The sequence below is a fragment of the Pangasianodon hypophthalmus genome, chromosome 13 (assembly GCF_027358585.1).
Source record: "Pangasianodon hypophthalmus isolate fPanHyp1 chromosome 13, fPanHyp1.pri, whole genome shotgun sequence".
In the NCBI taxonomy this organism is placed as follows: domain Eukaryota; kingdom Metazoa; phylum Chordata; class Actinopteri; order Siluriformes; family Pangasiidae; genus Pangasianodon; species Pangasianodon hypophthalmus.
Window position 1 is genome coordinate 20,081,855 of NC_069722.1, and position 27,511 is coordinate 20,109,365.

The 27,511-nt window shown below is 40.5% G+C and overlaps 3 protein-coding genes across 5 annotated transcripts; 2 read left to right on the forward strand and 1 right to left on the reverse strand.

The window, feature by feature from the left end:
• Positions 1-1,447: 1,447 nt before the first annotated feature.
• On the reverse strand, positions 1,448-6,547 carry lyar (Ly1 antibody reactive homolog (mouse)). Of its 2 annotated transcripts, none has more exons than XM_026917108.3 (8): positions 5,968-6,547; positions 5,707-5,821; positions 4,291-4,398; positions 4,071-4,154; positions 3,656-3,947; positions 3,173-3,235; positions 1,915-2,000; positions 1,448-1,699 (listed from the first exon to the last, which is right to left on the reverse strand). In XM_026917108.3, exons 1-8 carry the CDS (start codon positions 6,087-6,089, stop codon positions 1,565-1,567), a joined length of 1,005 nt encoding a protein of 334 aa, XP_026772909.2. In that variant the 5' UTR covers positions 6,090-6,547; the 3' UTR covers positions 1,448-1,564. The 2 variants fall into 2 exon arrangements, with proteins under 2 accessions (XP_026772909.2, XP_034165926.2); XM_034310035.2 differs by having other exon boundaries at positions 3,656-3,950; positions 5,968-6,540.
• Positions 6,548-6,620: 73 nt separating this feature from the next.
• Positions 6,621-19,757, forward strand: zbtb49 (zinc finger and BTB domain containing 49). 2 transcript variants are annotated; one of them, XM_026917103.3, is made up of 9 exons: positions 6,621-6,838; positions 7,346-7,537; positions 8,719-8,881; positions 9,327-10,254; positions 10,422-10,468; positions 10,594-10,667; positions 10,772-10,854; positions 18,191-18,352; positions 19,128-19,757. In XM_026917103.3, the coding sequence occupies exons 2-9, from the start codon at positions 7,383-7,385 to the stop codon at positions 19,664-19,666; spliced, it is 2,151 nt and encodes a 716-aa protein (XP_026772904.2). In that variant the 5' UTR covers positions 6,621-6,838; positions 7,346-7,382; the 3' UTR covers positions 19,667-19,757. The 2 variants fall into 2 exon arrangements, with proteins under 2 accessions (XP_026772904.2, XP_026772903.2); XM_026917102.3 differs by lacking the exon at positions 6,621-6,838 and adding an exon at positions 6,846-7,046.
• Positions 19,758-23,649: 3,892 nt separating this feature from the next.
• On the forward strand, positions 23,650-25,612 carry drd5a (dopamine receptor D5a). The gene has a single exon (XM_026917105.3). The coding sequence runs from the start codon at positions 23,933-23,935 to the stop codon at positions 25,307-25,309; it is 1,377 nt and encodes a 458-aa protein (XP_026772906.1). The 5' UTR covers positions 23,650-23,932; the 3' UTR covers positions 25,310-25,612.
• Positions 25,613-27,511: the final 1,899 nt, after the last annotated feature.

Genomic DNA, 27,511 nt, shown 5'->3' on the forward strand with positions numbered 1-27,511 from the left:
ACGGTGTCAGGTTCGGCTGAGTATTGCATTCACTCAACTTCCCCAGGGCCGGCACAATGGCTCGCTCACTTAGTAACGTCACACAACTCACCACAGACATTTTTTGGTGTCACAAAAGGTTAACAATAACAGTGTTGGACAGCTAGAGCACTATGGCACAGGTGTGACCACCGTATGGATAAGCTTTGCTAAAGAAAACAAACAAAACATTGGTAAATTTAAATCCCGAATGCCAACAGATAAGGTCATAATGAACGTTCCAACAGCTGAGCAAGCAGGCCTCTCGGTGAAATTGCACACTCGTTGGATCAGGTATACCAACTTCCTGTAAAATCAGGCTACTTTTCATTAGCCACTGTGGGTTGGGCATGTCATGTACAGTAGTACAGTATTCTTAACTCACACTTTAAACATTATAGTAAATAAGCTAACAAACATTATAGTAAACAAGTTCACACAGGAACTGGCATTGTACTAAACAGGCTAATCACGAACTAGCATTATAAACAAACATGCTAACATTGAACTAGCATTAATCTAAAGAGGCTAACAACAAACTAGCATTATACTAGCTAATAATAAATGAACATTAAACCAAAAAGACTAACATAAACTAGCATTATACTATAGAGGCTAACATCTAGCATTAAACTAAACAGGATGACAATGAAGTAGCGTTATAGTAAACAGGCTAACACACAAACTAGCAGGGGTGGGAAAACTACCCAAATACAGTACTTTACTCAAGCAAAAGTAGATAAATACTCTGCTAAAAGTTGAAATACAGCTTTCATTTCTTCATTCCACTTAACAGAGAAATGTAAAAATGGAAAAACATTAGCTAACGCTAATTAACAGCTTTATTTCTAATCTCTCAAATGCTAGCTTGCATGCTTACTAATTGACTAGTTAGCGTGGTGTTTACTAATTGACTAGTTGTTTACTAATCGCTAGCTGTTTCGAATACACAGCTTCGAATAGAAGTGATTAGTGTGATTAGTATCTAGTCTCAGTGATTAGTATCTAGTCTCATTCTGTGTGATTAGTATCTAGTCAGTGATTAGTATCTAGTCTCACAGTGATTAGTATCTAGTCTCATTCTCACTGTCATGTCTGCTAAAGTTTAGATTTAAGGGAAATTTCGATCGACTCCTTAAAGCTGCCTGATGCTAGTCAGGTTATGACTTTACAAATATATGATTATAGAGAAATGTAGTGATGTAGTGTTTGAGTATTATATATATATATATATATATATATATATATATATATATATATTAGTATAGTATTATGTGAAAGAAAAACAAAGTACAACTTATAAAAAGGAGTTTTTCCATTGTAGCTAGTCAACATGTTGATGTGATTAAAGGCGACAGCACAGAACTAATTTAGTCGCTTGTTAAAAAAGTGTATGGGTGTGTAACATTCACTCCAGCCAGACAACATATCTGTTCATGAAGAACATTTATTTTAAGAAAAATACACACGGATGGGACATAAAACAGGATTCATGATAGATGAGATGTCTCTTCTGGTCGAAACAAAAGTACAAAGAAAAGGAACATTATTTAACAAGTCTGACTTTATCTTTCAGGATTTGAAACTTGGGGTTTTTCATCTTCTTGTTGAACAGAGAATACAGCTCCTCCTCTGATTTATGATTGTCTTCTGCGCTGAAGGAGTAATATGCTGATAAAACCTACAAAACACACACACACACCTAAAATTATTGTGATCGTTCAAACTGTTACATATTGTTTTTGCACTTAAACAGTTTAGCAAAAAAAAAGAAAAAAGAAAAAACCACAGTGACCATTTAAATTTAATTAAGATCCTCAGGATGTGCAGTTGTGTGTGTTTTAAGCCAATGTAGGACATTTTGTACGTAAATACAGGAAGTACAGTGTGTGTCACCTTTTTGCGGAGCTTCTTGAGTGCAATGCCTTCTTCTGGTGCCTGACGGAGAACCGCCTTTATTGTTCCCTTCCAGTTAAACTTCCCTACACACACACACACACACACACACACACACACACACACACACACACACACACACTCTCTTGATGTGCCACACTTTATGGGAGGGGTGGAAAAAAGCAACAACATCACCCCCTACAGTCCAATATATTACAATGCATTCTTTTTTTTCCCCCACGATTTTGTCCCTGATTTAGTCTTGGCCAATTCCCACCCACTCCTATCACACGTCAGACACAAGAAGCCAACCAGCTGCATCTTATGGAACTGCTCATGCTGCGTCAAGGGGAGGTGTAACACACTCGGAGGAAAGCGCTATCAACCGCCTTCCGCATACATGAGCTCACAGATGCCCTGAATTGGCTAGTGTCTCTGTGATTGACGCGGGAGAGAGAGTATGCCATCCCTCCTTCCCAAAAAACACAGTCAGTTTTGCTCTCTTGGACTGATGGATGGCTGTGGCATCATGGGGATTCGATCTCAATGCTACAGTGTATTCTTAACAGAACATCCCAAATCACAACCTACTATTTTGCACTCTGATAGTTGGTCATTTCTGAAAGCATAGTGGATAATATGAGGTGTGCAAAATGACTAGAAGATGAAGTACCCATAATATATTATGACATTTATTGACACTGACAGTGTATAATTAGTGAATAAGGTGTGTGGTTTGGAACACATCCACGCTGGGCTAATGATGGTGACGTGTTTGTGATGGTGTTTATGTGACAGAACGAAATCCATTACTGAACGTCACTCATTCTGTTCCTTGTATTAGTGTACTATATATAGTGCACATGAATATCTCCTATATTAGTGGATTCATTAGTGTGAATCATGGCTGTTCCGGAACATTCCAACTATTACAAATGAACCCAAGGGTTTTGGAATTCTGGGAATTCTACAGGGTGTACGAAAAGTCAGGAACCAATACGAGTAAAACTATATATACTTAATTTTGTGTAGAATATATACACAACATATTTTCTACACATTCACCCTTACACTGTTTTTTGCAGATTTTGCTCACCATATTTGGATCGACATATCTGCTCGACGTATTCCCATTGGTTCCTGACTTTTCCGACATTTAGTATCATCTCTATTAAGATATAATACTATACAGTGTATGTGATTCTCTAGTGGAGACAAGAGAGACGTTTGAGACACAGCCATCCTTCAGTGAAGCTACCTTTAGTGTTGGACTCCTCTTGCGCTTCCTGTTCGTTCTCTACTTCCTCCAGGTTTTGGCTCTCTGATGGGGGAAAAAAAATGTTGACGACCAATAGATCGCTTTTAAACAGCACGCTGCAAAATGAAATTACAAGTCAATTGAGCCAATTAAAAACTTTTGCACTGTTTATCGCAAATCGGTGTCACATTTTCTACACAATCTCTATTTTGCTCGCTGCAAGTGTTTCAGCACTGTCCGGATTCCTCTAGAAAAAAAAAATCTTTTGGTTGCGTGTGAAGCCAGTGATTTGAAAGTTTTCATTTGACTCACACCGTTGCAAACACACTCATGTCCTTTTAGCTCTTTCACTTCTTATAGTTGTAATACGTCCATTTTTTTTTTTAACCATAAACATGTTACTCCAGCTTATAATGTAGTCACAAGCGTTCATTTGCTAACTTGTCAAAGCAATAGGGGATACTGAAGGTCCGTAATGCTTACCTTCACACTCCTCCTCTTTCCTTTTCTTCATTTTCTTTGATGTCTTTCTCTCCACGCTCTCTCCATCCTCGCCACACTCCTCTGCTGCCCGCTTCCTCTTTTTCTTCTTCTGTGGCTCTTCTACACCATTCTCTCCATTCTGCTCGTACTCCGTTCGCTTCTTTTTACTCTTCTTCTGTCGCTCCTCTTTTCTCTCTCTCTTGTTCTTTTTCTTCTCCTCGGGTTTCGCTTGTTCTTCCTGCACAGCTGTTGTTGGCGGCGATGCCTGTTCAGGCTGTTTGGCTTCGTTGGCCTGCTGGACATCAGCGTCACACACAGGTCGGATACAATCAGCATCTCAGTGGTGTGTGTGTGTGTGTGTGTGTGTGTGTGTGTGTGTGTGTGCGCGAGTGTGGATTGAGTGTGTGATACTCACTAGATTTTCAGAAGAGGAGAAGATCTCCCAAACCTGATCCTGCAGATTGGAGTCATAAATCTTCAGACTGTTCTTTATCCAGTTCTGCAAAACGAGTTCACAGAATGTGTGTCCTTCCATCCATCTGTCAATCTCTCCATCAACCTGTCTATTTACTAATACTTTCCTATGTATTGACTCTCCTAGATATATACAGATAGTGTGAGATGATTATTCTTACCTGAAACTTGGCTTTCTTGCGTGGGACGTTGTCATAGGTGGAGACCTGCTGCAGCACCGAGCGTAGTCGCGCACTCACACCTGGCTTATCTAGCACCGCCTGGACTCTCTACACACACACACACACACACACACACACACACACACACACACACACACACACACACAAAAACACAGTTACACTCACACGCAATTATAGTGATATATATATATACACATACACACATACACACTTGCTGGACCAACCACCAACAGCAGCACCTTATTGTACAATGTCAGTATTTCCCTGAATGAGTGTAATTTATCACGAAACCAGATTGTCTGAATGTTGGCAAGACCCTGAAGGTTTAATTTAATGCTTCTGACACTCTCATTTTCCAAGATGATGACTGTAGGGCCAAAATTTTTGTGTGTCATTGGTTCAACCAGAATGACGGAACACGAAGACACTGCAAAATCACCTCCGTAGAAAACTCATGAGACAGGGGGGTGGGGCTCCTGTTTTTTTTTTCCTTTAAATATCTGGGGGCGCTTATAATGCCATTAGCACATACAGGTCACTCTGAAATGATAAATAAACCCTAAACTCACTGCTGTCTGAACATATACAGACAAAAAAAAAAACTGACATAGATAGACATATTGGCTACGTTTACATGCACATCAAATTCCGTCTAAGGTCTATATTCCAGTTGCAGCCGTATTCCGAATACGGTGTTTATATGCCTACAGGAATATTGCTGTATTGGAATTGGTTGTTGTAAGTATGCCTGAGTTGCCATTCCTAAATACCTAGCCTACAGCTAAGTATCTGTTAGAACCCACAATTCCTTGCGGACTGAGCATGCACGTGTATCTCCTTTCAGTGGATTTTCTGAATAAGGTGTTTACATGCAACACATTTCTGATTAAAACTGGCAGATTCCAGGTGAGGTGTGGGAATCAGAATATTGTCCTAATCTGAATCAGGCAATCGGATTGCTGTGTTTACATGACTCAATACTAATTAGAATATTGCCAAATTCCAATTAATATCGGAATATTGATGTGCATGTAAACATAGCCAATGACTCCACCACAGCGCTGTGAAATTCTGGATTCTGATTGGTCAGATGAATATTTCTATTAATGTGCTTGTTCCAATACATTATGGTTTCTACAGTTAAAACACTCTGACTATTATTATATGAATTAATTAATTAATTAATTAACTTTGAATCTATCCCTTCAGTCATTTTCTTTTCTTTTTTTCTCAACTTCCTTTTATCCTTTCCTCCTTTCCACCTCATTGCAATCACCGTAATTCCTTCAGGAAATGTAGAAAGATCTTTATAATGCAATATTGTGATAATATCATAGACATCCATTCTCTGTGTGGGATGTGAGTATGATGATGATGATGATGATGACGACGTACCTGAATCCACTGTTGCTGTTTCACATCTCCTTTATTTGCTTTGGCCTCATAGTTCTTCCCTCCATATTTCTGATCCTCGCTGATGCACTTCACATGGCTCTTATAGTCTTCTCCCCTACAGACAGAATGTAACTGAGAATCTCCCTGAGCATCTATGGCACACTGATCATGGTGTGTTTGGGACACATCCAGAGGCAGACTGATGATGGTGTGGTGATGTGGCCTAGATAGTGAACAGGGTATAGGGTGAGTGACTCTTACCAGAAGTCTTTTCCACAGTCAATGCAGGACAGAACCTGGCATCCCCTGCACATAGAGGTGTGTTTTTGGATCTGGGCTTTCTTCAGAGACTCTCCACACGCGTTACAAGTGAAAAACACCATCGTGGATGAGCAAACTCTCTCTCTCTCTCTCTCTCTCTCACACACACACACTCACTTACTTACTCACTCACTCACTCACTCATACACACTCACTTATGCAAACACACCTCACCACTACTGTCTCATTGATTACTGTAAAACTGGCCAGACTTTATCTCCTTTCACACATTCACTCACACTAGAACTGCTTTTAAGTATTTAAAATTAAAAACAAAAAATAATCACTTAAGATCACTCTCACTCAAGATTTCAAAACCACGCCGGCAGCGCAATGCATCGCTATTTACCTTCCGTGCAGGAACACCAACCTACCTACGGTTCCGCCGTAGAAGTATTTGAATTCTCCAATACTATATAAAATAACACGAGTTAAATTTTTATGAAAGATGCCGAAAACATATTTATTACATAAACTAAATTTACGGATACATTTGAAAGCTGTGTGTTGGACTATTTCTAATAATACTTGCATTAAAAAAAAACAACAACGCCGGTTGTGCAATGCATCGCTATTTACCTTCCGTGCAGAAACAAAAGCCCACTTATGGTTCCATGGGAGAAAAATCTAAATCTAAAACAACACTGATTAAAAACGTGTAAAAGACACCAAACATACATTTATTCATTTACAAGTACATTTGAAAGCCGTGTATTAGATTATATCTAATAATACTTACATAAAAGGACGGCGCCATCAGTAGCAGGAAGTGACGTTTCAAATCAATAGTGACTGTTCAGCCGAAGAAAAGGTGAGGAATCAAAACATACCCATAAAACATTTGCTGTGCTTTCATTAGGTCATAGCGCAGACATGTTTGTTTCTTCTTTAGATTAAATTTATGATTTTTTTTAAAATCTTGTGTTTAATACGAAGCTTTGGACGCTGAATTAGCATAAGTTGCTAAATCCGGAAATCCAACTTTGTCTTGGCTGGTCACTGCAAACCTGTTATCCCAAGTTTGTATCAGACTTATGTTCAATGTTTATTCTTTATACTTTTTTAAACAATGATTTTTATTGACTCTGTCACAAAGCAGATTTACAGAAATCTAGGCCATGATAGAGGAAATTATTACATCATTATTATTATTATTATTATTATTATTATTATTATTATTATTATTATTATTAAGGTATAATATTGTATTATTGTATTAAGACTCAAGGGCTGATGGAGCAGTTAGGACTGAAGAGTAATATGATGTGACCTGATTGTAATGAGTGATTAATTGTGTGTGTTTGTGTGTCTCCTGCAGGTTGTGTTTGTGCATGAGTGTGTGAGAGAGTGTGTGCATGATGGAAGGGCTGTACACACACAGCGTGTATCTGCTCCAGGAGCTGCAGGAACAGAGGATTCAGGGGCTGCTGTGTGACTGCACACTGGTGGTGAAGGGTGTGTGCTTCAAAGCACACAAGAATGTCCTCGCCGCCTTCAGTCCCTACTTCAGGTGTGTGTGTGTGTGTGTGTGTGTGTAAATTATCAAAATTTCTAACAAAGTGACAGTGAATTGAGAAATGTTTACTAAACACACAACATACAGTATTTATCTCTATGAGTCTGTTATCTATAAGCTTAACTGTTTTACTCGCCTGCCTTTAATAAAGCACTCATTAGAGTCCTATTAGGACCTGAGCATCAGGAGTGAATCAGTTCCACAATCATTAATTACTTAGCTATACAGTATGCTGTTGTTTTGTGGCAGTAATACAGGGTGTCCCAAGAGTCTCCATCCATAGGGAACTGTGTATTCCAGCTCCACGTCGCTTGTACCTTCGTCAGTGGGTGTTCATGGACGTCCACTTCTCAGTTGGTCCCAGCACTTCCAGTCTTTTTGAATTTGTTAATAAGTTTGGCAACAGTGTCGTGTGTGACGTGCTTGCCATGTTTCCTGTTAAAGTCCATCTCAACCTTGATCCAGCTGTGAGAATGATTTCAAAAGGTTCTTCTTTTGTCAAAGGCATTCCTAAATATATAATATAAACAAAGTATGAAAATTTTGGAAGACATTTTGCTAAAAAGTGTTAATTCCCCTCTGTATAGAGCCTTTTGGGACACCCTGTAGTGATTGAGGGAAGAAAAGTCACTATGGGGTGAACTGTTCTAGGAAAATAAGCAACGACGGTGTGGTGTGCAGTCTGACATGAAGTGGAGTTACTATTACCACTTCAGTTTTCCTATGACAACACACCCCAAAGTGTTTTAGTCCTCTTATAGCACAGCAGTTGGTTTGTTTTTTAAAGGATGACACAACATAATGTATGTTTATCCGTTTATAGCTACACTTAATGTTGTGGAATGTCCACAACGCAAATTAGTTTCCATTATAACCTGTTTTTCCTTTCTCTTGTGAATATATATATATATATATATATATATATATATATATATATATATATATATATATATATATAAAATCTCCTCTTCACTATATCCATACTTACACACACATATCTACTCCATTTATGTAGAGCATCTGCCATACATCCTCCTGACCAATCAGAATCGAGAATTTAACATTACTGTAGGATAAACTGTAATAAAACATAAGAAACGCCATGTGTTCAAAATGTATGTGTATGTACGTGAAACACACAATAATGTTTAATGTGTGTGTGTGTGTGTTTTCAGATCTCTGTTCCAGAACTCTTCAGCAGTGAAAAACGATGTGTTTCATCTGTCTATTCAGGACGTAGGGGGCATCGGACAGATTCTGGACTACATGTACACTTCTCACCTGGAGCTTAACCCGGACAACGCGCACACGCTGCTGCACATCGCACAGAGCCTACAGGTACGACAGGTCATTGTTGCTGCTGGCTGTGTCCCAGAATGCGTAGAAACATACACACTACGTAGTTTAATAATAACAAACAAAATCGTGCACTCTGTAGGAGATTAAAATAGGGAACCTATTCATGTGTACTATGTAGCAGAGTGTATAATATAGAGATGGAGATGTCAAAATACAAGGAACAGAAGTGATGTGTACTATGTAACACTAATATATATATATAAAAAAATAGAATTATAGATTTAACACTAGTACTAGCATTATCAGTTTCAAAATAGCACACTTCTTAAGCTGCGCTATTTTGGCATGCTACTTCGTGGGATGCAGCCCATGATTGTGTGTTATTGGCTGGTGATTTTTGATTGTTGTGCCTCTTCAGAATTTAGCTGAATGAAGAACTTTGTGAAACACCTGGATCTAAATGTACCTGTCTGTTTTTTTGCAGGTGTCTAACATTCTTAACATGTGCACTGCATACTTGAAGCCCGTGACTCCTCCCCTTTCACTGCCCGATTGTGTTCTGGGGAGCCCTTTACCCGCAGAGCCTGACTTCCAAAGCCCCGCCCCCAATGACATCACCAATCCCAATGTTCCATACAGACGACCTCAACAGACAACCGGGATGTCAGTGGCCCCAGCCGCTGGCAACCTGGAAGCAGCCAGTAGTCTTCCAGCTCATGGTTACAAGCTGAGGAACTTTTACAGCAGGCAGTATTTTAAAAAAGTCGCAGAGGAGCAGAATAATACCCAGGGTGCCAATCAGAGCCTTGCAAAGCCGCCCACAAATGCAGACAAGCAATCACTGCATTCGGCGCCATCTACAACAACCAGTCAGATGCCAGCAGACACAGGAAATCCTGTTCTGTCTCAATCCACCGTGCCTGTGATGTCACAGACATTAACATGCTATGCAAATGCTACCGTGCCCCCTACTTCCTTGTCATCATCGACTTCCTGTTCTACTACTCCCGTGCTTCCTGTGAGTGGGGCAAAAAGCACCCCTGCGTCTCGCACCGTGTGCCCTAAAAAGACTGTTTACCTGAAGAAGTTTAATTACCATGTTTTAGATGAGGGGGTGGAGCCTGAGGGTTTGATTGACAGCTGCAGTTCAGAAAGAGACCAGCACGTGGGGACAGAACGCAGGCCAGAACTTGTCAGCATAGACACGCCCACTGAGGAGCCAGCGGAGGAGCCAGAACCCAGGATGCTAACTAACCCCGCCCCACCACAGCAGCCAGAGCAGACATGCCCTCAAAGTCAAAGGTCAGAAGGGCCAAAGGTTGCAGAGAAGAGTAACAAGTGCTGCTGTGAAGTGTGTGGGAAAACATTCAAACACCCCAGTAATCTAGAACTACACAAACGCTCACACACTGGTAAGACACACACTCACACTTACCATGTAGAGGCCACGCCCCCTCTTTATTAAAACAGTCACAGAGGCCAGACCTCCTGATATTTTGATATGTATGAGGTATAATTATATACTGTCGTACTGTGTGTGTGTGTGTGTGTGTGTGTGTGTGTGTGTGCGCGCATGCAGGTGAGAAGCCATTCCAGTGTAATGTGTGTGGAAAGAAGTTTTCCCAAGTACGTGGTGGTTTACACCTACAGTTTGCATATTCCACAAGCTGTGACAATAGTTATGTTTAGTCTGTGTATGTTTAATCTGTGTGTGTGCGTGTGCGCGCATGTGTATGTGTGTCCGTGTGTAGGCGGGCAACCTGCAGACTCATCTCCGCCGCCATTCAGGGGAGAAACCCTATATCTGTGAGCTCTGTGGGAAAAGGTAAGTGTGTGTGTGTGTGTGTGTGTGTGCCCTAGTGTGTGCACATGATGCATTCAAATTCAACTTCAACACAGCGCCACTAGTGTGTGTGTTTGTGTTTCTAGTTTTGCTGCATCAGGTGATGTTCAGCGGCACATCGTCATCCACTCAGGAGCCCGACCTCACCTGTGTGACATCTGTGGACGAGGTGCCCACACACATATGCACAAAGACACAAAGACACAAAACACAACACAACACAGCTGAACTCATACACAATCCTGACACACAGTACTTCCTTTTAAATTTCCTTTTAACTTCCTTTTTCGAGTAGCAAGGTGGTGTCAGCATTATCAGTGCTTTTAAAATCAGCTAACTTAAGGAATAAAATAGCAAAAAATAATCACTAACCAATAACCGAAGTATCCCGAGGTGTTTTATTCCTCTTATACCTCAGCAATATTGCAACGATTACAGTTTTCAGTTATTAAAGAACGACACATAGTATTATTCCTTTATAGTTATGTTAATGTTGTGGGATAAATTCCTGTTATCGCGTTCCTTATAGTAGCTATAAATGGTCGTTCCCTTGAGTCGAAAACTTCTGACACTGGAGCCTCCTTCAAAAATTGCCAAATAAATGTCTTCTCATTATTTACATTATTTATTCATTTTTTTACAAGACGCTAATTTAAGTGCTTGGTGAAGAGGTAGGTCTTTAGTCTTCTTTTGAAGACAGCTAGTCACTCAGTTGTTCAGACAGCCAGGGGAAGTTCCACCTCCTCAGTGCCAGGACAGAGAAGAGCCTTGATGCATGTCTTCTTTGTAGCCTGAGAGAGTACAGGTCAAATCAAGCAGTACTAGAGGGTCAGAGGGAGCATGGTGCAGAGCGGTGTGTGGTATGTGCTTTAAGGTAGGTGGATGCTTAAATCTTTGTAGGAAAGCATCAGTGTTTTAAATCTTATGTGGCCACCTACAGGAAGCCAGTGGAGGAAATGAAGCAATGGGGTGTTGTGGGAGAACTTGGGGTGGTTGAAAACAAGTCGTGCAGCTGCATTCCGAATTAGTTGCACAAATCAGATGGAATGTAGGGGCAGACCTGCTAGGAGTGAGTTGCAGTTGTCCAGTCTTGAAACAACAAGGTACTGAACAAGCACCTGAGTGGCCTGTGTGGGCAGAATTGACCAGATCCTCCTGATGTCGTAAACGAGAAACCTGCAGGAGCAAGTCAGTTTGTGACTAGGCCAGAGAGAGAGTTGGCTGTCCTGGCTACCCCAAGGTTATGGGCAGTGACAGAGGGTGAGATCTGAAAGTTGTCCAGGGAGATCACAAGTTCCTGACATGGGGATGCATCTCCAGGGATATACAGCAGCTCAGTCTTAGGATTTAGTTTGATGAGCTGCCATCCATGATTTGATGTCTGCGAGACATGCTGAGATCTATGTCTGATGAAGGATAGACCCATGTAAGGATATGACCTCACCAAGAGAGTGGGTATAGAGGGAGAGCAGAAGAGGACCCAGCACTGAGCCTTGTGGGACACCAGTGGAGACAGCCACGAGGGCAGTTTCTGTGGAGTCTGCCGCTTTGAAGCCAGACTAGTTAGGGGTCTGTTGATTGTAGACAGCGTATTCAAAAGAGAGAAGTGGTAGTCCATGTCTGAGGTGTCCAGAGTGGGTTTCTTCAGGTTGGGAATAACCTTTGCTGTCTTGACTGTAGCTGGTACATGACCAGATGTTATGGAGTTATTAATGGTAAAGGAGATGGAGGGGAAGATTTGTATACAGTTAACTTGAAGTTAGTGCCACTAACAAGTCCTCTTTCTCTGACAATGACATGAGAACAAAAGAAAACCTTGAGTGAACTGAACTCTGATATTTCACATGTTGAAAATGGAAAAAGCATAATTTTAACATCCATAGTAATGACTATTTTCCGGATTCTGTGAAATGAAGATAATTGAATGAATCTTCCAGGCCAGGTTAGTGAAATTAAGGTCAGCCTGTTCTACCTCTCCTACTTTTCCTCAATGAGCTTTGACGTTTCTAATAACGTCATCGTGTCATTATGTACCTTTTGAAAGTTATGAGAGTGATAGAGGAGCTTTCAGGACTGTTTTTAAATTAGTATTGCTGTTGTTTATAAAGGAATAACCAAATCTTTGCTAATTGTGTGTTCGATAATAAAAATGATGACAACAACAACAACAACTCAACAAGAACAATACACAAACAAGTTGTATGTGACATTTTTTGGATTATTATTTGTAATTAGCAGAAGAGGAGTTGAGTTGAGCGGGGCCTGGAATTGAAATTGGGCCATTCTAACACATCCACATTCTTTATTTTGAACCATTCCAATGTAGCACTGGCAGTATGCTTAGGGCCATTGTCCTTTGTGAATGCCCTCCACAGTTTTAAGTCTCTTGCAGACTGGAACAGGTTTTTTTCTAGCATTGCACTGTACTTGGTTACATACCTCCATCTCTTGCCCTCAACCCTGACCATTTTCCCAGACCTTGTTGATGAAAAGCATCGCCACGACATGATGCTACCACCACCATGTTTCACTTAAGGTGATAAGCAGTGTTAGGTTTATACCAAACACTAGTCCAGAAATGTAAATTTTGGTCTCATCAGGCCAGAGAACTTATATATATATATATATATATATATATATATATATATATATATATTGAGATCATGTGACACTTTACGTTCACACAGGTGGATTCCATTATGTGACTGCTAATAGAGGATACTAATGGGGTAAATACATATGCAATCCCAACTTTTACAGTAGTTATTTGTAAGTAATTTTATAAACCACTTCAGTATTATGGCCTATGGCATTTTTTCCCCCAAAATTAACAAGTTTAATCTCACACCGCTAGGTGTGAATAAGTGTGCAATCATGTGTGATGGACACCATTCAGCGCATCCCCTCGCCTTGCACCCAGTATTTTTCGGATAGACTCCAGAAACACTGTATTAATTCCATGAATCAGACGTTATTCTATAACTCAGAAATTTTGCAGTCTGAAGACTAGAAGCCTATGTGTCAAATTTCATTTTGCAGCCTGCTCAGGATGCCCTGTCACTACAGAGGCATAATGCAATACTATAGAATATTTTCCAATAAGGAAGTGTGATAGAGAAAAAGAGACAGAGACACAATGAGAAATAGCAAATATAAAAAAAAGACAGGCTATATTATTGTTTTGCAAGAAGAGGACTGCTGTAAGTTAAATAGCACAAACAACACTGCAATCTGTAGACAGATATAAAGTGTGTGAGTAGCTTATCTCAGCAAAGATTATAGGATAGGTTTTGACACCTTTTATAAATAGAGTGTGAGAGGAAAGAAGTAAACAGAGGAACGTTCTAATCTGCAACATATTATCAGCGATGGCTGGCGGTGGCTTGACAATGAAACTGTTAGTAGTGTTGAGCACAGTAAATTAAGAGGTCTCATCGCTGGCATAATAAGAATGATGTGGAGCATCACAGCTGCATTCACAATTTCTGACTTTTTTCATCAAGGGTTTAACGTTTGTAATGCTCTACTGGGTTCATGCCGTGTTTCTTCCGAATACTCCCTTCTTCATACCATTCTGCGTATTTTTCTTACAGCCGTTAGTGTGCTGTTGCACTTGGTTCCACAAAAGGCCAAAATTATGTCTTAAGACTTTAGCATACAGGAAATCTAATGTGGATGCTACAAATGAATCCTTATTGTATATTGATATCTTTTTAAGGGGGCATAGCTCTACTTAGCCCACAGCGCTGTTTTATAGTTGCTAATTCAAATTTTTCCCGCAGGAATGTAATGAAATAAGACTGCACTAATTAGTATTTTCTGTCGGCATTGAGCTGTTTTCACTGCTCAAGTAAGTTAATGTTACCGAACAGCATAAGAATGAATAATGAGTCTCCTGTTTATGCGTTGCCTGCTGATTTTTGTAGGGTTGATTGTATTTGTTGCCAAAAGATAAGAAAATGCTGTTAACAGTAACAAAAAATGTATAACTGAGCATTTAAAAATACTCTATCTGACCCAGCTAGCATGAATATATTCTGGTAAAAAAAAAATTTGTTTTAGTGCTTAGCAAAAAAGACACATTTTTAAGCATTTGTAAAAATATAATGGCTGCACACACATGAAACAAAGATCCTGTATCTCGTCTTTTTTGTGTTTTCCCCTAAATATGCTGTATAATCAAACACATTAGAAGTTTTTTACACTCTAAAAAAACACGCCCTAATTTTCTGCCCCGCCAAGTCACAAGCCATTGTGAATGACACTCGCCGCTAGTCATATTCATAATCATATTCAGCTCTTCTGTTCATTTAATAATTTTTTGCTTGCTAATAGCCTTCTCAGAGAGAGAAACCGTTTACACATACTGTAATAATGAAATAGTGAAATAGTATATGAAAATTGCACACCTCTTGTAGTGGAGTCTTCAGAGAGTCAGATCATTTGACTCAGCTCACCAACAAGACCAAACTCATTTGGCTCCCGAAAGGCTCAAAACAGACAAAGTTTTGACCAGTGGCCATTCTTGTTTGTCTAACTATGGCTGAAATTATTCCATGAAATCTCACTATACCTTCCTAGTAACAAACCGGCGTTAAACTACATTGAATTACATTTCATAAAACAATTGAAAAATCAGCAAGGCATTACAAATGTGCATTGACAAATACAGTAAGCCTACGTGCATTAATGTTATTGTGCCTGAGGCATCTGTGCTTCATTAAGATTAATTTGCATTTATGGTAATAACTGATCTTCTCCCATAATACAGTACATTGACTTTATACAGTATATCTTCAACAAGCAGCCGTGCAGCAGATCCTCCCTGTCACGCTGCCTCCTACACACAGCTGAGAGGCAAACACTCTTCTCACCATTCACACTAATGAACTGCTCAGATGTTGAAAAGAGGTTTCTATCTAAGCCAGGGATGTCAAACTCATTTTAAATAAGGGGCCACACAGACCAGTAACACAACAACAACTCCTCTTAAATGTGTTCATATTTCATATTTGCATTTTTTTTTAAATGTTCATTCTGAATGCACAAAAGGATTGAACATCATGTATCACTACAAAGCACATGACTACAATTCATTCATTCATTCATTCATTCATTCATTCGTCTTCAGTAACCACTTTATACTGGTCAGGGTCTCTGTGGATCCTGCGCAAGGCAGAAGAATCGATCCTGGACAGGACACCAGTCCATTGCAGCACAGCATGCAAACCCACATTCACACACACCTACGCATTCACAATCATACCTACAAATCTGCCTACAAGCTTGTTTTTGATTTTCCATGGGAGGAAACCAAAGAACCTAAAGTACACCCACACAAACAAGGGGATTTACGTCATCCTGGAGCTGGGATTACATATCACGGAGCTATACAAGATAAACCATAATATTGAAGTGGGAGGCTGGAAATCAATCTAGTTTGCAAAATTGATTACAAATAAAAAATGTAAATGTTGGCGTAAATGTAAATGATCGCACAAGTCTTGTAAGGAAAAAAAGGATTTCTTTGAACGACGTGAAAAGATACTGATCCCAGAGCATCTAAAACATTTGCAATATATAATGTATAAACATTATATAACAATTTATACCTCTGGGGCAGGAATATGCAAACATTTGGTATCCTTTTGACTGAGACAGCCTCTTTTAATCTGCTCTCATTCCTGTTATATGATTTGGTTAACTTCCTGATTTGCTCACCTCCTTGATTTCATGTTTCTCTGTGACAGTGATGATTGGGACATTTCCTGCAAACAACGTATCATCTCACGGTTCTTTGGGTTGAGATCACACCAGATCAAAACCCACTTGTCCAGCAGACTCTGTAATTTCTTACAGTATTCATCCCGGTTGCTGTGAAACCTCGAAATTAGATGTAGCATCAGATTTGTAGCTTGCTTGTGAAGAATTACTCATCAATTACATACATACAATTTAGTTTATGACGCTGAGTTCATTGCTTTATTTTGCCCCCAGGGTTTAATTTAAAAGCATGGAATCTACTGTATAATTCATTCAGTGGAATGGATTAGAGACTTTATTGGGCTGTACGTTTGACACCCGTTCTAAGCATTTTGATTAAATTACACTGCAAGACTTTCAGCTTACATATACAAAGAAACACTCCTGCGAGTCAGATTAACCTAAACGAATTCATGAACGACACATTACTAATGAGCCAATGTTCATTCATACAAAAACTAAAATGTAAAATCTGTCAATGATGTTGTTTTTCCATGATGAAAATGAGACAAAAAAAGAGTGTCTGCATACTTTTTTAAAAATTTGCCATAGAGTACATACACACACACACACCAGAGGAAGCAACGAGCCCTTGCTACTTCCTTTGAAGCTTTATTTTGTCATTTTGTGCATGTACATAGAAAATGAACAGTTGCCTGTCGCTTGCTAGACGCTTGCTCCTCTGATCTGAGCATGTACATTAACGCTTCACAGTTGGAGAAATCCGTTCTTGTTTGATAACTTCAGCGATCGGATATCAAATGCAGTGATCTTATCATGATGTCTGTCTTATTGAGATAATATACCACTCAGTGGCAAATTGGAAGTGGTTTAGAATTTGGGCTAGTGATAAGAAGGTTGCGAGTTCAAACCCTTAGCTTTGCCAAGCTGCCACTGGTGAACAAGATCCTTAACCCTCAACTGCTCACTTGTATCCTGTCTCAAAATCTCAAGTTACTTTGGATAAAAAAAAAAAGAATGTAAATGCAAATGTATGCATCGTAATTACTGCGCTCATTAGAGAAACACTATTAACTGCATTTACTTCCCTATGAAGGATGTGATAGTTCCAGCCACTGCAGAACTTTTTTTTTTTTTTTTTTTTTTTTTTAGAACACACATCAGTGAAGGAGCTTGTACTCCTTGCTGCAGAACAAAAGGTCCATCGATGGGAGAAAACTCATTGTGTTTAAGGCTGGATATGTTGTCTGGGTTGGGGTGAAGCTGATAGGAGGAGATTGAACCCTTTGGACTTTTGGTTCTGCAGCGAGGACTATCTCCTTTGTGCATTTATAAATAAGGACTTAGAACTCAGGAGGTTATGGTGTTTGCTTTTTAGAAACTTATAACAGAATATACTGGGTAAATTGAAGGAAAAAAGGACCAGAACCTTTAGATTTCATTGATTAAATAGTGTAATAGACTACAACACTGATCACAGCAGGGCTCGCACTAATCTATATATCTGTATAAAGGGAGGAAAGAGCCTCGCCTGCTTCTGGCCAAAACATAGCAAGTACATTTACATGTTCCAGGAAAATGATTCATCTTCCTAATCCATCCTCTCTGGTTCATCTCAGAGATAAGAGCCGCATCAAGCCTCCGCTACTAACATTGTTGTTCCAGTTATTCTTCTGAAATAGAACAAGTGTTGTGTTTCCATCAGCTCCTGTTTTGAACAGGAGATTCTAACAGGAAAATTGAAATTGTGTGTGTGTGTGTGTGTGTGTGTGTGCGTGTAGGTTTCGGTAACCTCAGTAATCTGAAGGAGCATAAGAAGACTCACAGTTCAGAAAAAGAGTTTATCTGCGATCAGTGCGGCAAGTCGTTCAACATGCAGAGAAAATTAATCAAACACACAATGAGACACACGGGAGAGAAACCGTACTGCTGCCAGACCTGTGGTGAGTCTCTCTCTCTCTCACACACACACACACACACACACACACTCACACACCTGCCTTTTGGCTTAAATAAAACAGTCTTTGTTTAAAAAAAACAAAAAATAGCAGTTTCAGATATTCCTAACCTTGTGGGGACATTTGGTTCCATCCTTTTTACCCAACATAGTATAATTCAGTGCTTTAATAATGCTCAGGTGTCTGTTATTCAGTCTGTTATTTAAACGTGATCATGAAAAACATGATCACAGTAATTTGGTCGGCTTTACTGTAGGAAGAATAAAGTCTTCAGCTTCACACTGATGCTGCTTCTGGTCAGTAACCCAAACCATCCACATCACCATGTATTGTAGAATTAGCTGCAAAATATCTGCCCAGATTCATCCTGCCTGCTCGTGCACCTTGGGTACGATCAGACCGCAAGCCCAGATTCTCAATTCCGGTTATTTACTGGCAAAATCAGGTTTTGTCACTAGGTTGTTTACATGATCTTTTTAACGTTTAACACTAGGTCATGCTGTTGAACTGACTCGAGTGTAAAAAAATGACAATCATTATGGCTAAAAGCGGGCCGCTGACAAACAGGAAGCTATCAACAATTAATTGTAATTCATGTAATTGGTGTCAACATTGCTGAGGCACTGAAAGAGTGACAAGTTGTTTGCATATAGAGTGACAGTTTAGTTTTTTTTTTTTTTTTTAATCTTAAATATTACTTTATACACCAGCACTGTTGACAACACCTCACGTGTACCGCTTTAATGTTACGTGTTTTTAGGTAAGTGCTTCGCCGGGTCAGGTGACCTCCAGCGGCACGTGCGTTCACACACAGGTGAGCGTCCGTACGTGTGTGAAACCTGCGGGAAAGGTTTCACACGCACTGCAGTGCTACGCCGGCACCGAAACTCTCACTGCAACACGCAGACACACACTGCGGCCTCCACGGACACACGTGCTGCGCCCTCTGACACTGAGGCAGAGCCTACACACACACACACTCAGCTGCACTCCGTAACCGCCACTCAGTCTCCACACTCTCCTCATTCCCACAATCAGAGTGAACTCTGTGCTCTTCCTCATCCCGCCTCTGCCCCGCCTCCTCCGGAAAGTTCCAGACAAGCTCCGCCCTCTCATGACACTGCCTCCACTACGTTCTTCTCGTCACACTCTTCTTCTTCTTCCTCTCTCCCAGATCTGCGCTCTAGTGTTCCGCATCATTTCATATCCAAGCCCCTCCCTTTGAACTCTAAGGCTCCTCCCCATCCTCTAAGGCCCGCCCTCCACTCTGACTCCTCCTTCAGCTGGGACTCGCAATGAAAATGTTACAGAAAATGAGTCTAAAAGTCGCCCACTGACATCTGTGCTCATTCCACAAGTAATTAAAGATGAATAAAATGTTCATAAGTGATGTTTTTCCACACTTGACTCATCATTTTAAATCGGTACTATCAAAGGGATCTTTTTTAAAAAAAATCTGCTTTCTCCAAATGTTTAATGTCTAAGTTTTCTTCTTTTCTTCTTTGTCTTTCACTGGAGCTATGACACTTAATGAAATAGAGAGAAAAAAAAAAGAAACCTTCAGTTTAGCACTGTGCAAATTGTGCGCCTAAATTATTACACACTCACCTTAGAAGATGTTGTTCGGCTCAGTATCATTTTGTGCGACAAGTCGGAACTATACTGCGATCCGAATCACTTCTTTTATCCATTTTTATAGATAACTGTGTAAGTACAGTGTCCTAAACAACTCAGCTGTTTGTAACAAGGGTGTGATCATTAAAGCATGCACTTTGCACAGTGCTAAACTTCAGGCTGTGAGCTTTCCTTGCTTGTAAGCAACATTAGCCTTATTAGTGTAGCACTTATCTAAAAAAAAGGCAAGCTCTGGACACTGATCATTGTGTACGATTCATTTACCATGGCCACTAGAGTGCACCATATCCTTATGTCCTGATCCATTACATACTAAGGCAGGTATAAAGTTAGTATAAATGTATAGTTTTTCTTCCTGAGTTGCTCTTGTGTCATAGGTTGGAGTGTAATCTGTCACTGCTAAGACTAATTTAATAATCTACATCTGGGCCAAAAAGCATAGTCAAGGTAGGATGATTTTCTGCTGATGTGATGCTTGTTCTAACATTTAACGATTTTAATTATCTTTGTGCTGCGAAAATGGTAATATCTTCCATTTACATTCTGTCTGAGAGTATAATATAGTCTTTCATCTTGTTAATATGGTGTTGTTAAGGACCAGACACACTAGCTTTTGTGTGCTTTCATTCTGTTGTGTGGTGTGACCTTGCCTATTTGATCAATGAACCTGCACGTTGTATGTGTGTGTGTGTGTGTGTGTGTGTGTGTGTGTGTGTGTGGAATCACTGCAGTATGCTTTCTGTGCCACACTGATTAATATGGACTTGAGATCCGATGTTGGCTTTATGCTTCGCTGAACAGAGGAATGAAATTTAACCTGCTCAAGACCCTGTCGCTGGATGGTCTAGAAAGTTTTACATGGGGTGATGAAGGTGTGACAGAGAGTTTCCTCAGAGTGGCATGTTCATGGAGGAAGGCACAGTGAGCTCCACAATCATCGGTACCCTTGGGCTAAGACGGTTTTGGAAAAGTGTAAACATGGTTATGAACCTGCCTGGAGGAGTGCGTAAGCGTATTTTGTCCCCACTCACAACAAGGACGTTATAGAGGAAAATATTTCTCCAGTAATCATGGTTGGTGATTTGGAGAAGACGAGTGTGTTGGGGTGACCACGTCTACGATTAGATGCTACCTCCATGGCAACAAAGCATTTTCTTTCATCTAAATACAACTATAAGCTCCTGGAGGTTGCTATACACTGCTGGAACTTTGACACTTGAAGTAAGTTTGGTGTGAAACGACCTCATCTCCATGGTGGAGGATGATGATGATGTTCTGGGGCTCGCTTTCCTCCAAAGGTCCTGAGAACCTTGGGCTTCATTTATCAAGCTTGATATGAATAGATTTATTGGTAAATTGCTCATGAGCATTTACACAAGAAATTTGGTAGTCACGAAAATAGCTTAATTTCAGAAAAACATTTGTCTCCTACTCATGCTCCTGAGTGTGTGTAAATTTACACACGTAAGAAGACTAACTAATGTAAACCTCAGCTGATTGGCTTCAAATCATACCATTTCTGTGAAACCCAGTCGTTTTATATAAATCACATTAATTAAAGAGGTATTAAATGGAAAAAAATTAAAGAAAGCAAGCCAAAGTATATCTATACATTAAGACAGACTTCATGTGAAACCTGTAATGAATTTCCTGGTTACATAATTGCACCATATGTCCATGTAGTACACAGTTATAGATGGGATTTATTTATAATTGCACTATCTGGTGTCATCTAGATGAGGTTTCCTTTTGAGTCTGGTTCCTCTCACGGTTTCTTCCTCATATCGTCTCAGGGAGTTTTTCCTTGCCACTGTCGCCTCTGGCTTGCTCATTAGGGATAACTTCATACATTTACAATTTATATCCTGAATGTATTTATTTCTGTAAAGCTGCTTTGTGACAATGTCCATTGTTAAAATTGCTTCAACAATGAAATCAAATCAAATGCTGCTTTTTAAAAACGAGAGTAGGCTGTAATGGTCAGCATATAAATTGGAGAATGATAAGTGACCGATCTGGTATGTCTCAAGCTGCAATGTGTCATATACTCCCTAGTGTGATTTGTGCAACATCCAGCTTCCTATGATCTTCTGTTTTTCCAGCATCGGGGAGGGCGCATTAGCGTGCGAAGGATTTCTGGCCAACAGTCGATGAAATGCTTTGATTTAAAAAAAACAAATTGCAGCTTCTCTGTGTGATGTGCTTGGTGTCCTTTTTCACCTGAGTACAACTGATAGACTGTATTTCTTTTCTCCATTTTCATTTGAAACCATTTTCTTTTCACCTCACTTAATTCACATCTAATTCACCTTTTCTGTAATTTGGCTCCAGACCTTTGCTTTTTCAGGTGCTCTTTATATATATATATATATATTCTTGGCATAGACGTAACTCAAAATAACATCCACTTCTTCCTATAAAAGAATTTTTTGGCGTTCAGCACCGTGGGCTTTGTCTTTTACGAAGTTTTGTGGGCATCACTAAATGCAAATTAGCTGTGCCCCTCGCATGCATGGTAATTCTGCAGATGATTGGCATTCATCAACGTATGCACATGAGCATGAAGAAAATCAGTACTTGTGAAACTTTTGTAAATCTGGTAGATTTTTTTTTTAGTTCAGTTTGGCTTATACAAACATTTACACACTAAAAGATGGATAAACGTTTAGAGTTGTTTAGACATGGCATAATGGACTCTATTAACATCATTAACATATTTTAAATGAAAATCTGGCTGCCTCTGTGAAGATTGAGCAAAACGGGATATGGTCTTCCAGAAGGACAATAATCCAAAACGTATGTCTACATCCACACGGAAATGCTTCAGTGTTTAGAGAATGAAGTTTTTGCCATGGCCGGCCCATGGTCAGTCTCCTGACCTCAACGCTGCTGAAAACCTGTGTGGTGAACCGAAGAGGAGCGTCCAGGACCTGGGAGGATGTGAAGAGCTTCTGCATTGAGGCGTGCTCGCAGCTTCCTCGCTCTGCATGCTACATCTCATCAAGCACTATACTGTAGGAGAAGAGGGAGGTTCCACAAAACCCTAAATGCAGGGCTGCTAATAACTGACGTGTGGTTTTCTTATAAAATCTATTTTCTGATTAGTTAGTTTTGTAATTGAATAAATTCACTTCAAATAAAGGTTAGTGTGAGATTAAGCTAAATAACTCCAGACTTTTTTTTCCCCCCAGAATCTTTTCTACCCATCTTTAGGAAGGTTGCCAGTAATTCTGGAGCTCTACTGGCTCATTTTTCCATGAGGATTCATTTTTCCATGATTGTTTTCTTCTTGTCTTTCATTTATGTCATTTATCCAAAATATTTCTATACAAAAAAAGGACAATATTTATCTAATAAAAGCTAGTTTTCAGGCCCTGCAAGGCAAATATCTATTAATTCAGACATTTCTAGCTGTCTTCCTTTACTTCTGTCTCTCTTTCTTTTTTTTCTCTCACTCTCTTCACATTCCTTCTGTCCCTCCCTCTCTCTTTCTCTCTTTTATCTGTCGCTTTTTCTCCATGTCTCCCTCCCTGGCTTTCCTCTTCCATCCTCTCTCCCCCACCTCACTCTCTATTTTAAGCGTTTCTCCCTCTATTCTATCCCTCCCCTCCCTCTCTCTCTCTCTCTCTCTCTCTCTCTCACACACACACACACACACACACAATCTGAAGCGGATCTGGTTCTCAGTTCGCGCGCTCAGAGCTCTGAGGTGTCACGGAAACTCTTTCTATCCATTTTTTTAATTGGAATTAAACTATGTTGTGACTTCAGCCATTTAAAAAGAACTTTTTTTTTTTTTTTCTTCAACTCCACAATGGCACGTTCATCCGCCGTGCTGCCCGCGCGCGCGCTCCTCTCCAGTAGCGGAACGGATGGCGCACCGTCACTGCGCCCGCTGCACGCGCTCACCTGACACCGTCCGCCGAGACCATGCGGAACCGGAGCGAGCCGGAAGAGGAGGACGGCGACGACGGCCGCCGCGATCTGGCGCTGCGCGTGCTGACCGGATGCGCCCTCTCGGCGCTCGTGCTGTGCACGCTCTTCGGCAACGTGCTGGTGTGCGCGGCCGTGCTGCGCTTCCGCCACCTGCGCTCCAAGGTCACCAACACGTTCATCGTGTCCCTCGCGGTGTCTGACCTTCTCGTGGCAGTGCTCGTGATGCCATGGAAAGCCGTGGCGGAAGTCGCAGGGTTTTGGCCGTTTGGCGCATTCTGTGACATCTGGGTCACGTTTGACATCATGTGCTCCACGGCGTCCATCCTCAACCTGTGCGTGATCAGCGTGGACAGGTACTGGGCCATCTCGAGCCCCTTCCGATACGAGCGCAAGATGACCCAGCGCGCCGCATTTGTCATGATCGGCGTCACGTGGACTCTCTCCGTGCTCATCTCGTTCATACCGATACAGCTGAACTGGCACAAGGCCAGCGGCGGGGCAGAGATCGTGCGAGGCTTTAACGGCACCGGCACCACAGCTCGCGCGCTCACGGACGCGGAACAGAACAACTGCGACTCGAGCTTAAACCGGGAGTACGCCATCTCCTCGTCGCTCGTGAGCTTCTACATCCCCGTGGCAATCATGATCGTGACCTACACTCGCATCTACCGCATCGCGCAGATGCAGATAGGCCGAATCGCGTCGCTGGAGCGCGCGGCGGAACACGCGCAGAGCTGCAGGACCGGCAGCCGCGCGCTCGAGTGCCAGCACCAGCAACAGCAGCACAGCTCTCTCAAAACGTCCATCAACCGCGAGACCAAAGTGCTCAAGACCCTGTCCGTGATCATGGGCGTGTTCGTGTGCTGCTGGCTTCCGTTCTTCATCCTCAACTGCATGGTGCCGTTCTGCGCGAGACGCAGAGAGAACAGCGGTGACAGGCGCGCGGGCCTGCCGTGCGTCAGCGAGACGACCTTCGACGTGTTCGTGTGGTTCGGCTGGACGAACTCTTCGCTCAACCCGGTGATCTACGCGTTCAACGCCGAGTTCCGGAGAGCCTTCGCGAGCCTGCTGGGCTGCCGGCGCCTGTGCGCGAACACGCCGGTGGAGACCGTGAACATCAGCAACGAGTTCGTGTCCTACAACCACGACACGCTGGTGCACAAAGAGATCGCCGACGCCTACGTGAACATCATCCCCAACGTGGTGGAGTGCACGGACCACGAGGACACGTTCGACCGAATATCGCAGCTCTCGCGCCAGGAGGAGGAGGAGGAAGAGGAAGAGGAGGATGAGGAAGATGTCGTGGTCACGGACTCGGCGGAAATCAGCCTGGGCAGACTCACGCCTTTCAGCAGGAACGGAATCCGCTGAAGTCGCGCGCAACAAGTAGGAGCGAGTTCAATACACAGCAAAATCCGCTACAGCGCAGAATTCCCACCTTTAATAACATTAACACACACACACACACACACACACTCTTCTCTCTTTACTTCTACAGTGATGCATTTTAAAGCATTCTCAGCTTTCTGTACTCCAGAGGAAAAAAAGTGATTCATACATACCCTTATTATTATTATTATTATTATTATTATTATTATTATTATTATACATTGTAGAATTAACACTATTAATAATAAATTAATTCATACAGCATTAACTGACAGCATTTTCAACTTTTTGTACTTAAAAATTTGATTTATACTTATTTATTATTATTATTATTATTATTATTATTATTATTGTTATTATACATTGTAGAATTAACACCATTAATGATAAATTAATTCATACAGCATTAACTGAAAGCATTTTCAACTTTTTGTACTCAAAAATTGATTTATACTTTTATTATTTATACTTTATACTATTATTATTATTATTATTATTATTATTATTATTATCACCATTATTATTATTATTATTATTATGTTGCTTTTACTTACCGACTTATACATTGTAGAATTAACACCTTTAATGTTAATTTATAAATTAGAAAATTAATGTTATAATCATTTAATAAATTAATTAATATAGTATAATAAAGGGTTAAATTACAACCCATGGAATTATACAGTATGTAAGATATGTATTTACATATCATGTGTATATGTAAGCCCTGTTATTATTATTATTTATTATTATTTGTTATATTATTATTATCTATAATGATTAAACAGATTGTAGAATTAAGATCTTCCATGTCATGTGTATCGAGCAGGAGTGTTCCACCTCCAGCTCTGCAATCAGGTGTTAATTTAACAACCGTAAATTCAGCAATAAGCTGTAAGGGCCAGTTTAATGCTGTAGGTGTTAATCAAACGCAGAATGTGTTCATTCAGCACTACATGTTAATTTAACGCTTGAAATGAACACTGTGAAGCCTGACACTGAACGTATTCATTAATTATTACAAGAATGGGTTAAAAGCTGTAAGTGTTAATGAGATTCTAAAGGTGTTAATTCTACACTGTTAGAGTTAACAGTGTAATTCCTGGTAAGTGGTAATTCTACAATGTAAGAGTTAATTCAGCACCTTAAATCATCAGCCTGTATTTGAATTCAGCACTGTAAATGCCAGTTTAATGCTGCAGGTGTTCATTTCATATTGAAAGGGTTAAATGAACCTAGGTGTCATGTCTGCAGAGCAGTAAACAGGGTAAAAAAGTCACCAGTGCACCAGTAATTCAGGGTCGTAGGCAATATTTTAGAATTGTAAGAACTTTATTTATTTATTTATTTATTTATTTATTTATTTATTTATATTTGTTTGACAAGGTATGTGTTCATTTAAGTGTTTCTCCTTGTAAGCATCGTAGCTACAATGTGACAGTGACAATGTTGTAAATGTAATGCACCAGTGAAGGTGTTCATTCAACCCTTAAATCAGCAAAGTATGTGTTAGTCGTAAGAATGAACTCATCACTGTAGGTGTTAATTCTGTGGATTTTGCTGTGTATGTAAAGATAAAATTGATCCTAATTGTCCTTAACGAACCTTTCAGTGAACTATTTAAAAGATCTTAATGAGAAAGGAGGATGTGTATCGTTACACTCGTCTCGAATCTATACGGAACTAAAACGAGAAACTGCTGTGTGATATCACAGGGGATTTGTACAAACCGATATGACTCACCCCAAAAAAAAGGGATCAGCAGTTTCATCACTAATCCGACTAACAGACTTTGTGAAATGGGACGCAGCCTTACGTGACCTGTTCGCTCAGAAGGCCTTACATGCAAAAGACAACGAGTGCAATATTAGTATTACTTTCAGTGTTCAGTCTGGAGCTTGTTCCAATTGTTGAAGTGCCCACAGTCTCTCTGTTTGTCTCTTTCTGTCTGTCTTTTTGTCTCCCCCTCGTATGATTCACACAACTGCTGACATGGTGATTGTGTTCCAGTCTGTCCACAACTCTTCTTGAGTTTCAGTACTGTGTTTAACGCGTCCTGGTCGACTTGCTTGCTCCATTCAGACGTCTGCAACACCTACAGCACACGAATGGTAAAATAACTCACAAGCGTCGCAAGCGTCACAAGCGTCACAAGGCCAAAAGTGGGAGGTGCTTGTGATTATA